Raw genomic sequence first — 14047 nt, 5'->3', positions numbered from 1 at the left:
TTTTTAATTTTACATTTGTATTTTCTTCTCTTTTTAATTTTCCGCCTACGTGTAAACTTAAAACTTTTCAACCACTTTTTACTTTGTCTGGGGTTTTTTTTTTCTCTCACAAATTAATTTTAATTTAATTTAAAAAAAATGCCTCTTAGAATGCACCTTCTGAAACTTAATTTTTTTTTATTTAATGACTTTCATGCATCTTGGTTATTTTTTTTTTTTAAACAATAATGCAGCACTTTTTCTTCCTATTCAACTACGTACGGTTTGTTTTCGGTTCTTCTCTCTATAATGTAAAATTTTGTTAGGTTTGGTACTTAACTTGAGTGTTTTTGTTACTGCTTTCTCGATATATAACTATTTTTAGTTAATTATTGTTACTTTTTTTTCCATTTATTGATTCAAAGAAACTTTTTTTTTTTAATCAGGCATTATTTTTTTCACTGCCTTTTTTCTTTTGCATTTCATTGGCTTTATTTTTTTCACTGCCATTTTTCTTTTGCATTCCATTGGCTTTATTTTTTTTCACTGCCTATTTTTTTTGCATTTCATTTTTTTTTCCAGTAGGCTTCATTTTTTTCACTGCCTTTTTATTTTCTAATGTAGGCTTAATTTTTTTCACTGCCTGTTTTTTTCGCTTATTTTGTTTGAAATTCATCAAGGCTTTATTTTTTTCACTGCCTTTTTTTTTACCTCAATATTCAGTTTTTGCTGACCACCATTTTGTCTTCGCAAATTTTTTTTACTGCCTAATCCTTCAATTTCCCTTTTTTTCACCAAAACTATCGCAATCTATTTACTTTCCCATTCTACAACATCTTCCCCATGAACCCTTATTACCAACCCCCGATCCTGGAAAACTTACCTAATGGGAGCGTTTTTGCTACGCCATTGTCGTGACGGTACTTGCTGCTCAAGTGCAAAACACGTGCGTCCTCATGCGAATTCTCCTATAAACTGAGTTCTAAACGTTTCCCGATCTAGCTATGTGCGCGAAACCAACCCCTCGATCTCTTTTGCTTCTCTCTCACTTGTGTGAGAAACTCTTCTTATCGTTTTTACACGCTTAGCAAAGAAATGTTTGTTTTACAATCTTACTAACCATTTGAAGTATTTGGATAATAAATATATAAATTATATAATTTGTTTTTATCCTGATGATCAGTACAATAATTCTACAACCGGTACTATACACTACATTGTAGTGTATAGTATCTATAGCGAAATTATAAGAATAAAACTAACCGATTGCAGCACAAATCTCAGAAATAATTATTTTATAAAAGCGGTAAGTTATCACACAAATATAAATATCTTTTGTTTACCGTGCACCTATTAAAAAAAAAAAAGAATTCGTTTTACTCCTGTCAAACCAATGAGAGTCAGAGATTCCTTTCTCTCTCTGTAGAGTTTGTAGAGATAGTTTTATTCCTAGAGAGAGAGAAACGAGGATTCAGTAAAACACGTTGGATCTTGGATCTTCAGTTTTTTGGACATTTTAGCCGAGTAAAGACGTCGCAGATATAGAGGACACTGGAATGAGCTCTGGACGTAAAACCCGTCACGACAATGGCGCAGTAGACGATGCTCCCATTAGGTAAGTATTTCGGGGTACCAGGGGTCTCATTAAATAAAAGGAATGATGCTTGATTTTCGTATAAAATTAAATTGATTTGTTGAACACGGAAAAAAAAAGATGGCGGACAATCGGAACACAAATTAACAGGCAGTAAAAAAAAAAAAAAAAAAATGAAGCCTACGGATCAAATTAAAAGAAAAATGGCAGTGAAAAAAATCGAAGCCTATTCAGTAACAATAAAAGTAATAAAAAAAAAAAATGCAAAAAAAAGAGTTGTCATGGAAGAAATGAAAAAGGGCAGTGAAAAAAATTAAGCCTATATCAATCAAAAAAAAAAAAAAAGAAACCTATTCAGTAACAATAAAAGTAATTAAAAAAAAAAGAGTTGGCATGAAGGAAAAGAAAAAAGGCAGTGAAAAAAATTAAGCCTATATCAACAAAAAAAAAAAAAAGAATAAGAATGAATCATTAATAAAAATTAAAATCTGGTTCAGTAACATTGAAAAAAAAAAAAAAAGAAAAAAAAACTCCATTATCGTGTTAATTCAATTTAAACAAAACTGATTGACCGCCTTTATTTACTGAGTTGAAAAAAAATACATTTATTTATATATTTTCTATTTTTTTATCAACAGAAAGAAGAAGAAGAGTAGCAAACTTGAATCGGTTGAAAAAGAGCTCGAACAAATCCGATCCATTAATAAGGAGTTGGTCATTGAGCTCGAGAAAGCTCGGGAATCGATTCGAGCGTTGCAAACTAGTTTGAAACCTGTTAGAGACAATGACGAAAGAGATTTTTCAGACGGATGTATTGCTTCTAGTACCCAACATCCGCCCACCAATGCAGACGAGTCCCGATTCCTCTCCTCAATGAACCAAATCTCAATAACATCGTTGGCTATTGGTGAATGTAAGCCGTCTATCGAAGGAGAAGAAATAACAAGACAAGATTTCGAAATTTGGAAAGAATTACTCATCGATTCTCTTAACTTGGCGGGAGTAACAGATGAAGCTACAAAATTCACAGTATTCCGTGTCAAGGCTGGTCCTCGATTGTTGAACATATTGAGAAACACACAATGTGATACAAACTCGCCGGATAAAACGATTTATCCATTTTCAAACGCTATAGATACTATACACTACAATCGCCAAAAGTGTGTTTAGGGGTGTACTTCGAGTGCAACCAGTGACTCTTCGGAGACATTGGTTGTTAGCCACTTCCAGGATTCGTCGATTTGTCTTTCGGGCGTTACAAAAAATGGTTGCGCCGTAATCGATTGCACTTCTTATCAAGGCAGTATAGACGCGCGTCAAAGTCTGAGGGTGTGTGCCTGATCGGATATTGGAAATAATTTTCAGCATATTCAGTCTGTCGTTTATTTTACTTCTGACCATTTTAGCTTCGGCGCCAAATCCAAGTGAGGCATCGATCATAACTCCCAAATATTTCTGTGATCTAACAGTTTCGACAGTTTCTCTATTAATTTTCAACTGCAGTTGATTTGTACCGTTTCGGAAAACGACGGCTTTTGTTTTAGCGGCGTTTACTTTATACCCGAGGTCTTCTGCTTTCTGCACAAATGTGTCGGTGGCTTCCTGACATTTGGTTTTTAAGTTTTCGAAGGTTTTTGCACGGACAATCAAACTAAAGTCGTCTACATATTGGGTCATAAGCACGTCATCAGGAAGTGAGGAGTGTAAGTCTACAGTGTATATGTTGAATAGGGTTGGTGACATCACGTCCCCTTGGGGGAGGCCATTGCTGATAACCCTAGTTACTTGTTCGCCATTGACGAGTATTATAATTTTGCGGTTAGTAAGAAATTGTGTGACCCAGTTCACTATTTCCGGTGGAAATTTTTTCTGTATAAGGATTTCCTCTAAGTTTTTGGTTCTTATGCTGTTGAATGCGTTGGATAAATCTATAAATACTACTGCTGATACGTATTTTTCCCTTTTGTTGCGCTTGATGGCATTAATGACGTAGGACACCGCTGTTGTGGTGGATAGATTTTTTCGGCAACCGAAGGATGTGTTGGGGATGATACTGTTGTCGTCTACGAAAGTTATTATTTTGCCAAGGACGGCGCTATTTAGCAATTTCGTAGCACAAGGTACTAAGGAAATTGGTCGTTTGCCCTCAATTGTTGATTGATCCTTTCCTATTTTCGGGATTGCTACAACTTTTATTTCTTTGAGATGTTCGATAAGTGATCCAGCTCGCCACTGTTTGTTTAAATCTTCGATTATGTTGTTAGCTGCATCATTTCCCAGTGACTTTAACATGTCGTAGGTGATGCCATCGATGCCGGGGGCTGTTTTTTTGCGTTTTCTGCTGAGGAATGAATTCCATATTTTGATGTTTAATAAATTATAGTTGGGATTGTATGTGCTGTAGTGATCTAAAAGTACATCTGTTGGTCCGAAATGCATGTCTAGAAATTGGTTGGCCATTGTGAAATCATCGTGGATAATGTTGTTGTTATTATTCGTTTTTCGTTTTCCGGTGAAGCGGTTGATTATGCTCCACAATTCTTTAGAGTTCATTGACGGGTCTATTTGGGCCGGAAATTCCTCCAGCTTCCGTTTGATCTCTGCTCTTTTTTCTCTGAGAAATGTTGCAGCTTTTTTCTTGTAATTCACAAGGTTTTCAATGGACGACACGGCGTTGAACAAAATCCTGGCTTCCTTTTTAGCATTCCAAGCTTCTTCTACCTCTTTAGACCACCAAAATTTAGGTTGATATTTATTTTTCTTGCGATGTTTTTTTGAAATTTGTTTTACCTGATGATTCAACGTTTTAAGACTGTCGATTTCATTTCCGGTTAGTTTTTCAATTTCGGATAATATTGTTTTACTTTTGTAGATGTACTGATGGTTGTTTTGAATGGGTTGGTCAATGGTAATGTCAATAGTCATATGATGACTGCCTATGCTAAATTTATTGATGCTCCATTTTAGGTATGGATGGAAGCTTGGGTTACAATATGTTAAGTCTATGACAGATGGCCTTTTGTTAAGTTCGATTGGGATAAAAGTCGGTGAACCGTCATTCAAGATGATCAGGTTGAAATCGTTTATACAATCGTTTAGTAACTGTCCTTTGAGATCGGTTTTGTGGCAGCCCCATTGTTGGTGATGTGCGTTGAAATCACCTCCAACGATAACTTTGCTGAAGCTTTGGCATGTTGTGAGTATTCTGTTAAGGTCTTCTTCCATGTCTTTGACGGCTGTAGATGGACTTATGTAGATGGAAACCAAAACAATATTGGGTTTTAAAATTCTTATGACAACCGCTTGAATGTAATTAGATGTTGGTGGTAGTTGGATTTGGACGTAACCGAGGTCATTTCGAAGGTAAATTCCTGCACCCCCGTACCCATCGGATCTGGAGGACAGTATGGAATTGTATTTACTAATTTTATACTTTTTGGTATTCTCTTGATCTTTTTCCGACCATGTTTCAGATATCAAGGCAGCGAGATAGTTTTCGCCAGTAAGTACCCTTTGTAACTCATCCTTGTTCTTCCAAATGCTTTGTATATTGCACTGAAGGATTTTGTTACTATCCATAATAGAGGCTGTTTAGTATGATTAAGATTCTCAATAACTAACCAAAATAAAGGGTATTGTAGTTGAATCGTCTATTTAAGGAATAATGTCAAATTTCTGGTAAGGTGAAAATTTTTAAAGCATTTTACATGAATGTGGTGTCAAGTTTTAGATGTTTTTTTGCAAGCTGTTTAAATCTCTGTACTGATTCAGGATCAGTATTTTCCTGGCCAACTAGTTCGGTGTAAAAATTCATCATCATTAACTGGAATTCTTTTTTCGTCTCAGCAACTTTACGCATTATATATGTATTGGTGTCAGATGTTTTGTGAGGGTTGTTCAAGCCTGTACCGTTGTTGTGGGATAAATTAATATTATCGTGATAGACTCCGGTTGGTTCTTCGTTACGGATTCGTTTAGGGGCACTTTTTATTGGTTCGTTATTTTGTTTTGGAGGGACAGTAGGAAACAATTTGGGACGCATTTCGTTTGTTTTTGACCATTGTTGTTTGAGTTCATTGGACTTCGAGACTACTTTAGCAAAAGTTTCATTGATGGCAGGGAAAGAAGATGTTTGGTTGAGAGATTCAAATCTATTCATCGTAGAGATAGGGGTTAGTTTCTGGGCTTCTGCATATGTTAGATTTTGGTATTCCATGGTGTTTTTAATGTTTTTTTGGCGAATAGTTTCACGACAGTTAATGGCTCCTTAGACGTGTTCGGTGGTTTTGCAAAATACACATTTAATTTGCGACTTACACTCCTCGTATTCTTTATCCGAATTATGAATGATACCACACTTGTGGCACCTTTTTCGACCCTTGCAATTTTCTGTTTTGTGTCCGAATCTCAGGCAGTTCTGACAGAAATTAGATCTCTGTAGAAACGGTTGAACTCGGGTGATGCAACAAAACAGTCGTACGTTGCGGGGGAGTACACAAGCTCGAAAAGTAACACTTACCCTTTGGCTGAAGATTTTCTCATTATTTTCATCGTATCTAAAAAGTCGTTTGACACAGATTACCGGTGCTTCGCTTTCGATGTCGTTCAGTATTTCTTCTTCGGTGATTTCTAGTGGAATGTCTGCGATCACTCCAGATATGCTGACAGCATGTTTGGGAACGTAAGCCCAATATATGCTGTTGTCGGTATTGATCAAATTCACCAGTTTATTTGCTTTATCGTAGTTGTTGAGTTTCACGATGATTTTATTTTTTCCAAGTTGTTGTAGCTCCTGCACATTGCCCTTGATATCTTCGATTTTCTTCAGGTGAGCTCCCAGTGAAAATTTGTTTATGTTGACATTTGACGCTCCTTGCTCCTTTAACTCGACAAACACTCGATACGGCCCTGTATCGTTGTTGTTATATTCAAAATTCTCCGGCTCTTTTTTGGGTTTTGATAACGTCACACTACCGGACGCCATTTTGGCTTTTTTCTCAACACAAGGGAAAAAAATGGCGGTCAAGCCGCCTAGGCGTCCTTTCGCCGATTTAATCGGCTTATTGTCACAAAGCACTATAACTTTTCTTTATTTCACAGCTACTTTATGTCACAACACTTCAACTAATTTTCTCCCGCTATTTTCTTCAAAACTTGGTTGTTAATTTTTCGGAAAATAAAACTTAGCTCTCGAATACATCCGCTCGTCTCTTCTGCTAGCACTCGAATGACATTAACCACTTAAAATATATTTACATCCAATTATTAAATTATTTTTTTCTTCTTCTTCTTCTTCTTCTGGATTCAGCAGATGGGCTGCTGATATTTAATGGACCGGTATCTATGACCATATGTCCATGTGCTTCGTTTCAAGTCAATAGACAGTCTTTCGATGTTTTCTCATGTGTTGATCCAATAATATTCCTTTAAAGGTCTACAGGCCGGCCGATATGGTAGTGGCGACGAACTTGGTGTCCACTCCTCACAGCCATTTTGTTGTGTTACATATCAAATGTGGATTTTAGCAGTTTTTATAAAACTAACTACTTCTTTCAGTTGATCTATGTTTTTTGTTTTTAGCAAATCAATTATCCTTCCATATTTTCCGTCAAACGTAAAGTTACTTCGTACATGATCGAATCGGGGGCAAAATAAAATCAGATGTTCTGCTGTCTCTTTTTGATTACATATATGACAGTTTTCGTCGTCTTCGATTCTCATAACGTGCAACCAATATTTCGAGTAATCGTGACCAGCCATAATTCGATTGAGCATCTTAACTTCAAAACCATCCAGTGGGAGGTTTTTAAACCACGGTTCTGTATGAAATTCATCCTGAATTTCAAAAAACTTTTTTCCTTTGTTTTCTACAGTTGTGTAGTCAGTGTACCATTTTTTCGTCTTTTTTTCTTTTGTATTTTTAAAGAAGGTGATAGCATCTTTTAAAAGTATGGGATTTTCTATACTGTGTTCTGTGTTGACTGCTGTATTTGCCAAATCGTCAGCAATTTCGTTACCGATCAATCCAACATGACTCGGAATCCATTGTAGAGCGATGTTGAATTTCGTACATCTGTTTAATATTATTTCAGCAACTTTGCTCCTATATTGACCAGCCAGACTGCTTTTTAATACTAGGCATGAGGATTTCGAGTCTGTATATATAACAGCGTTAAGAATATTGTTGTTTTCAATTATTTGCGAAGCTTTCTCTATGGCAAGAAGTTCTGCTGTCATGATAGAAGTTTCGTTGTTTAGTTTCAAAGCAATTTTTTGAGAGGATTGTTGAATGAAAATTCCAATCCCGCAGCTGTTACTTTGTTTGGAAGCGTCTGTATAGATAGAAGGTCTATTTTGATATTTACTATTCATAGTGAATAGGGCTGCCTGTTTCATAACCCGCGTGCTATTTTTATCTTTGACCAGCTTCTCTGGTCCTATGTCGGTGGTAATGGCAACACATTGGTTAGTATTGAAGTTTCTTTGAATTGGACTTATTTTTTCAAATATATGTCGATTTTCTATATATATCTGTTCCATATACGAAAGTTTCTTCCTATCCCAATTTTCGTTTGCAGACTCTAACAGTTGATCATGGACCGTATTTCGGAATGCGACACTTTTGGCAATTTCTTTATTAGCTAAATATTCACTTCTTATCAACCAAGGCTCCTCAGCAGATATGGCAAGTAACGTATTTATTGGTGTGGACCTGCTGCAGCCTGTAACTTTTCTCAATGCTTTGTTCAAGACTATCTGAAGCTGTTTCTGATGAGTATTTGCTGCATTTCTCAGGGTTGATACACAATATTCTAATCCATTTCTTATAAGTGCTTTATATACTAATAACAGACTTTGAGGATGTGAACTTTTATTAAAACCCGAGATTAGTTTTAACATATTCAATCTTTCTACGGTTCTCAGACAAATCGTCCTTGTGTGAGATCTAAAACTCAATGATCGGTCTATGTTTACACCCAGATACTTATATACATTTACATTTTCAACAGGAGTGTTTTTAATAATAATTTGTATCGATTCGCGTCCAGGATGAAAAATCATTGTCTTGGTCTTTGATGGGTTAATTTTAAAGTTTAGGCTTTCGGATAAGGTCACAAACTGATTGATGTAGCTTTGAGCAGTTTCTTTTAAACCGATGAAGTCTTCGTGTCTAACCAATGCACAAAAATCATCTGCGTACTGTACAAGTACTACTCCTTCTTGATCTATTTCGTGCATTTTAGCTGAGTATAGATTAAAGAGAGTGGGCGACAAGACATCTCCTTGAGGTAGACCATTACAGATTCGGCGTGTTATCTTCTTGTCACATGTATCCAAAATCAGTTTTCTGTTAGTGAGGAAGCTAGTTATCCAAGTGATGATTTCTCCGGGAAATTGTTTGGTTATCATGATTTCCTGCAATTTGCCTAATTCAACCGTACTGAATGCATTCGACAAATCTATAAAAACAGCCATTGTTTTGAATTTTTCTCTCTTATTTTTCTTTATTTCATTTACAAGGTACCCAACACAAGTTGCTGTGGAAACATTTGATCGAAAACCGTACGAAGTATTAGGGATGCAACTTGTCTTATCGAGATGGTCTTTGATTTGTTCTAACACTGCCGAATTTACCATTTTTGTGATAGTTGGTATCAGTGAAATAGGTCGTTTTCCTTCAACTGTAGCCTGATTTTTGCCGGCTTTCGGGATGGCTACCACTTTTATCTCTTTAAGTTGTTCTCTAAGGTGACCTGATATGAACATGGTATTTATTTCTTGTATGATTGCATCTCTAACGGTGGGTCTTATTTCTCTTAATATTTCATAAGAAATTTTGTCGTCTGCGGGAGCAGATCTAATCTTTTTCTTGTTAAGAATACGAGTCCATTTTGAGTCATCCATAATATTGTAATTGCAGGTGGGTCCACAGCTAACAGGCTCATCAAAATCAATTTCAGCCTTTCCAAAATGGATATCGAAAAATTTTTCAGCAAGTTCTATGCTATCACTGATTGGATTATTCTCCTTGCGTTTGAATGTTTTACCAGTAAGACGACCTATCCTTTTCCACAATTCAGAAGTACTAGTCTGCGGATCAATACTGCCTGCAAAATCTTCAAGTGCTTTGTTTTGCGATTCCCTCTTCTTTCTTAAAAAAATTGCCGATGCCTTTTTATAATTTATAGCATTTTCAAGTGTGCTAAATTGATTAAAAGTTTTTCTAGCTTCCGATTTTTTAATCCATGCCTGTTCAGTTTCCTTGTTCCACCAGATTTTAGGAGTATATCGACTATTTTTTGTGTTCATTTTGATAATTCTTAAGATTTCCGTTTTTAAGTCATCTATGCCATTTCCTATTTCAAATTCTAGTTCTGCTACTTGTTGTAGGACCTTCTTTTTGTTCACGTACTTTGAATTCTGTTTCTCCATACCTTTCACTTCAATATCAATGATCAAATGACCACTTCCGCCAATGCTGTTGTCAGAAACTTCCCAGTATAATTCTCCAAATAAATTTGCCGTGCATAAAGTTAAGTCGATCGCAGAAGGGCTTCTATTAATTTCAACAGGAACGAATGTTTTTTTACCGTTGTTGAGAATCAGTAAATCGGAATCGTTAATAATATCTAACAGCACATTTCCTTTGTTGTCCGACGTATCATTTCCCCATATTATATGGTGACTGTTGAAATCACCGCATATTATGACTTTTTTGTATGTATTCAAAAAATCAAAAATTTGCTGAATAATGGTTTTGAATTCTAGTACTGTAGTAGATGGGGTCACGTAAATAGATGCTAAGACTAAATCATGCGAAGAAATATGTATGATGGTACACTGAATATTATCCGAATTTATGTTTATGTCAGGAATAGTGTAGTTGTATTTGTTGTGTAAAAAAATTCCCGATCCTCCATATCCATCGGAGCGCGAAGTTAGCACACCATGATATGAAGGTATTTTGTATTTGCTTTGCTCTGTATCTGATTTTGTCCAGGTTTCCATTAATAACAGAACATCATAGCCACCCTGATCGATAATTCTTTGTAGTTCTTTCTTGTTTCTATTTAAGCTTTGAATATTGTACTGAAGTAGTTTCATTGAATAGTGTAAATATTACTTACGTTTGTGTGTAGTGTATCTCGTTTACCTCATCTGATTTTTTCTTTTGCTGGTGTAGATCTTGTAACGACGCTGCTTTTGCTAAAACCTGTAGACCTTGATTCCTTGGTGTTGGGGAGGGCATGTTGAATTCGTTTCTTATTCTTGATGTTTCCGGTGTTCTTCCGCTGGCGATTGCACGCAATTCCGTTCTCCATTTTTCTGCTTCTCCTACTTTATACTTGTTGAATAAAGCAAAACCATCTGGGACAGATTCCTCACTCTTTCGTTTTTTTGGTTGATAGATGTTTATATGTTTCCCGATGTTTGACTCCATTTCTCGATTCGCAATTCCTTTGGTTTATGTCGTACTTCCTGTTTCCGGCTAAATTTTCCAGCAGTCATAGTAGCAAACGACTCAGCTGGAGTTGGATCTTCCGCACTTTCCGTTAAAGCTTGGTAGAAGTTTTGGGTTACTATTGGAAACTTTTCTACAGCCTCAGCGAAGCTCAAGTTGCTGCGTGCCATGATTGAACGAATGTTTGTTTGTCTTCTTCTTTCTGGACAATCTTCGTCAGTTGTAGCATGATTGGTTCTGCAGTACAAACATTTTGTTTTTGCATTGCATCTTTCGAACTCCATTTCCGTATCATGTATCTTAGTACATTTTCCACATCTTTGCCGGCTTCTACAATTTTGTGTAGCATGATTATATCGCAAACAGTTTTGACATAAAACTGGTTTGCTGTAAAATGGTCGAATATTTACCGAGCAGCAAAATAGCTTTGCCGTTCGTGGAAGTACATTGGTTCGGAAGGTTACGCTGACCCGATGTGTTGGTTGTGGCTCCTTCCCAAGCAACCAAAAGTCGCGTTTTTACTTAACTCCGAACTCCGAAGTTCACATTTGGCTGAAAAAATGTATTACGGGAACCTCAGGTGACTCTTGTCGCGTAAAAGTTACTCAGGAACTTCCATCGCCCTTAGAAAGGTTAAACTATCGATAACGGAACTTCTAAGCGCTTTTAATGGAACTTCTTTCAAGAAGGTCGATAACGTTCGCGTTACATTCCAAAACGCACCATTAAGATACTTGAAGGCGTTTTAAAGAACCTGTATGGGAAATCTAAGCGACATGTCAAAAATGTTTTTCAAGAAGGTTGATAACGTTCGCTTAACATTCTAAAGCGCACCATTAAGATACTTGAAGGTGCTTTAAATAACCTATATGGGAATTCTAAGCGACATGTCAAAAATGTTTTTCAGGAAGGTCGATAACGTTCGCGTAACATTCTAAAGCGCACCATTAAGATACTTGAAGGTGTTTTAAAGAACCTATATGGGAATTCTAAGCGACATGTCAAAAATGTCTGTCAATTTCTTGTCATGGTATTTGTTTTGTTTATATCTGTACTGATATTTACAAATGGAATTCAAGATTTTTTCGAATTTTTCTTATAAATGTTAAATAAGATATTCGAATAAATTTTTGATGATGCGAATTTTTGTTATGATTCATATTGTGTACTGAAAGTCCTTTGAACGAAATAAGGTACCTTCTATTGACCAACCCACTCAATCATCTCAAATGACATTTAGTTTAAATACTAATTATTTCAGTGGCAATTAGCTATTGCTGGATTGGTCGAGAGGCTGGTGAGTTTCATTGCAACCTAGAGGGCAGCGGTTCAATTCTCTAGGCGTGTAAGCAGCTTTTGTAATCAAAACAATATAATTAAAATCAATGAGATAGACCATGATAGACCGGCAGCCTAGCAATCTGACATGTGGTTGTCAGAGCAATCTGTCAAATGGATTTTTTTTTCGGCGCGTAGAAGTTTCTTGACATTCTCTTAGAAGCTGAATAGCGTTCTCTACAGCCCCCTAAACGAACTTGGAAGTAGCTTTAAGAACTTAAATTTTGGGCTGATTAGCATTCTCTTCAGACACAAACGAGAGCTGATTAAGCTTCTATGGAACCTTTTTAAGGGAATTCTGGTTGCTTGGGTTATCAACAAAACGATTCATCCTCCTGGCACTCAAAACTGGCACGTCACATTCCATTCCTTCGACGATTTCTTCCATACTTATTTCCATGGGGATGCCCGCCAAAACTCCATCAACTGTGATAAAGTTTTTTGGGATGAAAGCTCGGTAGTTTCGTTTTTGCAGTTCCGGATCCGCAGTCATATGATTCGCCAATTCATATTTCGTCAGAAACACCATCACTCTATTTCTTCCCGCCTGCTTGATATCCGTGACGTGACCTTTGTAGCAACTTTTTTGGAGAAAAACAGCTAATGAAAGCTTATTGATTTTCAAATCCCCATCATCACTAGTTTTCTTTATAAGTTCAATAAGAACACGATACGGGCCTTGGTCAATTGCTTCATAATTGTAACTTATTTTCGGTCTTTCCTGCTGAACAATGCTGTCCGTCATAATTGCACTATGTGCTGTTCCGGCAGCCATATTTTTTCTGCGTGCTCCCCCTTGCAGCGCTACACTTGAATTCACATCCGCCATTTTAATTTCTTCCTGCTTCTTTGAAGTTCGCCATGTTTTTGCTTTCGGCTTGCAAAGCGTCTTTTTCGCTGTAACACTAGCACAATTCCCTTTCTTTTTTCGTTCCGGCCTCACTATACACTTTTCCGAACACGAACAATCTCAAAAAAAACTTAATCCGCAAAAAAATCCTCTTCAATTCCGATACTTGGATACCGAAGAAAAAAAAGAATTATTTTTTTAATTTAAAAAACTTTCACTAAACTACAGTTAACAGCACAACAGAAATCGTGGTTTAGCCCTGTTTGAAATTGGAAGCCGACAAATGATTTTACCGGTTGTTTTGTGTCGGCCTAATGGACGAATACCTTTTCAACGATTTGTTTTGTACACTGAAGGAAAGTATCATCTCAAAACTTTGAAATTGAAATTCTATTTGGAAAGCATCAATATCAGGGGGGTGGCAATCAATGAGGTACACTTTTACAAAGGTGGCGCAAAGGAACGCACACTATTGCACGTCGGAGAAAAAAAAAAAAAGAAAAATAAACACAAACAAGCCCTGCTTCGCGACGCGTCGTTGTCAGGGAGCTTCATTTATCCTATATATAGGCAAAATGCGTCGCGAAAATGGTCGGTAGTGACGTCACTTCTGTCATGGTAACTATGTTTACGAAGAAAAAACTTTACTTCTACTTTTGCAACGTTTCTTTCTCATCACCTCTCTTTCCACCACATTGGGTGGCAATCTGGTTCTTCTTGCGAACAAGAATCTATTCCTTTTTTTCTATCTATCGGGAGAAACGTTTATGGTGTTTTCCTCTCAAAGCAGTACAGAGTTGAAAAAGTCAAAAATTCAACCAAT

The 14047-nt window shown here is 36.5% G+C and overlaps 1 protein-coding gene across 1 annotated transcript; it reads left to right on the top strand.

Moving 5' to 3' along the window:
* Positions 1–1357: 1357 nt before the first annotated feature.
* On the top strand, positions 1358–2743 carry LOC129753624 (uncharacterized). Its single transcript, XM_055749456.1, has 2 exons — positions 1358–1594; positions 2212–2743. The coding sequence occupies exons 1-2, from the start codon at positions 1536–1538 to the stop codon at positions 2741–2743; spliced, it is 591 nt and encodes a 196-aa protein (XP_055605431.1). The 5' UTR covers positions 1358–1535.
* Positions 2744–14047: the final 11304 nt, after the last annotated feature.

The sequence above is a fragment of the Uranotaenia lowii genome, chromosome 3 (genome assembly GCF_029784155.1).
Source record: "Uranotaenia lowii strain MFRU-FL chromosome 3, ASM2978415v1, whole genome shotgun sequence".
Lineage (NCBI taxonomy): Eukaryota > Metazoa > Arthropoda > Insecta > Diptera > Culicidae > Uranotaenia > Uranotaenia lowii.
This window is presented reverse-complemented; position numbering and strand designations above follow the sequence as displayed.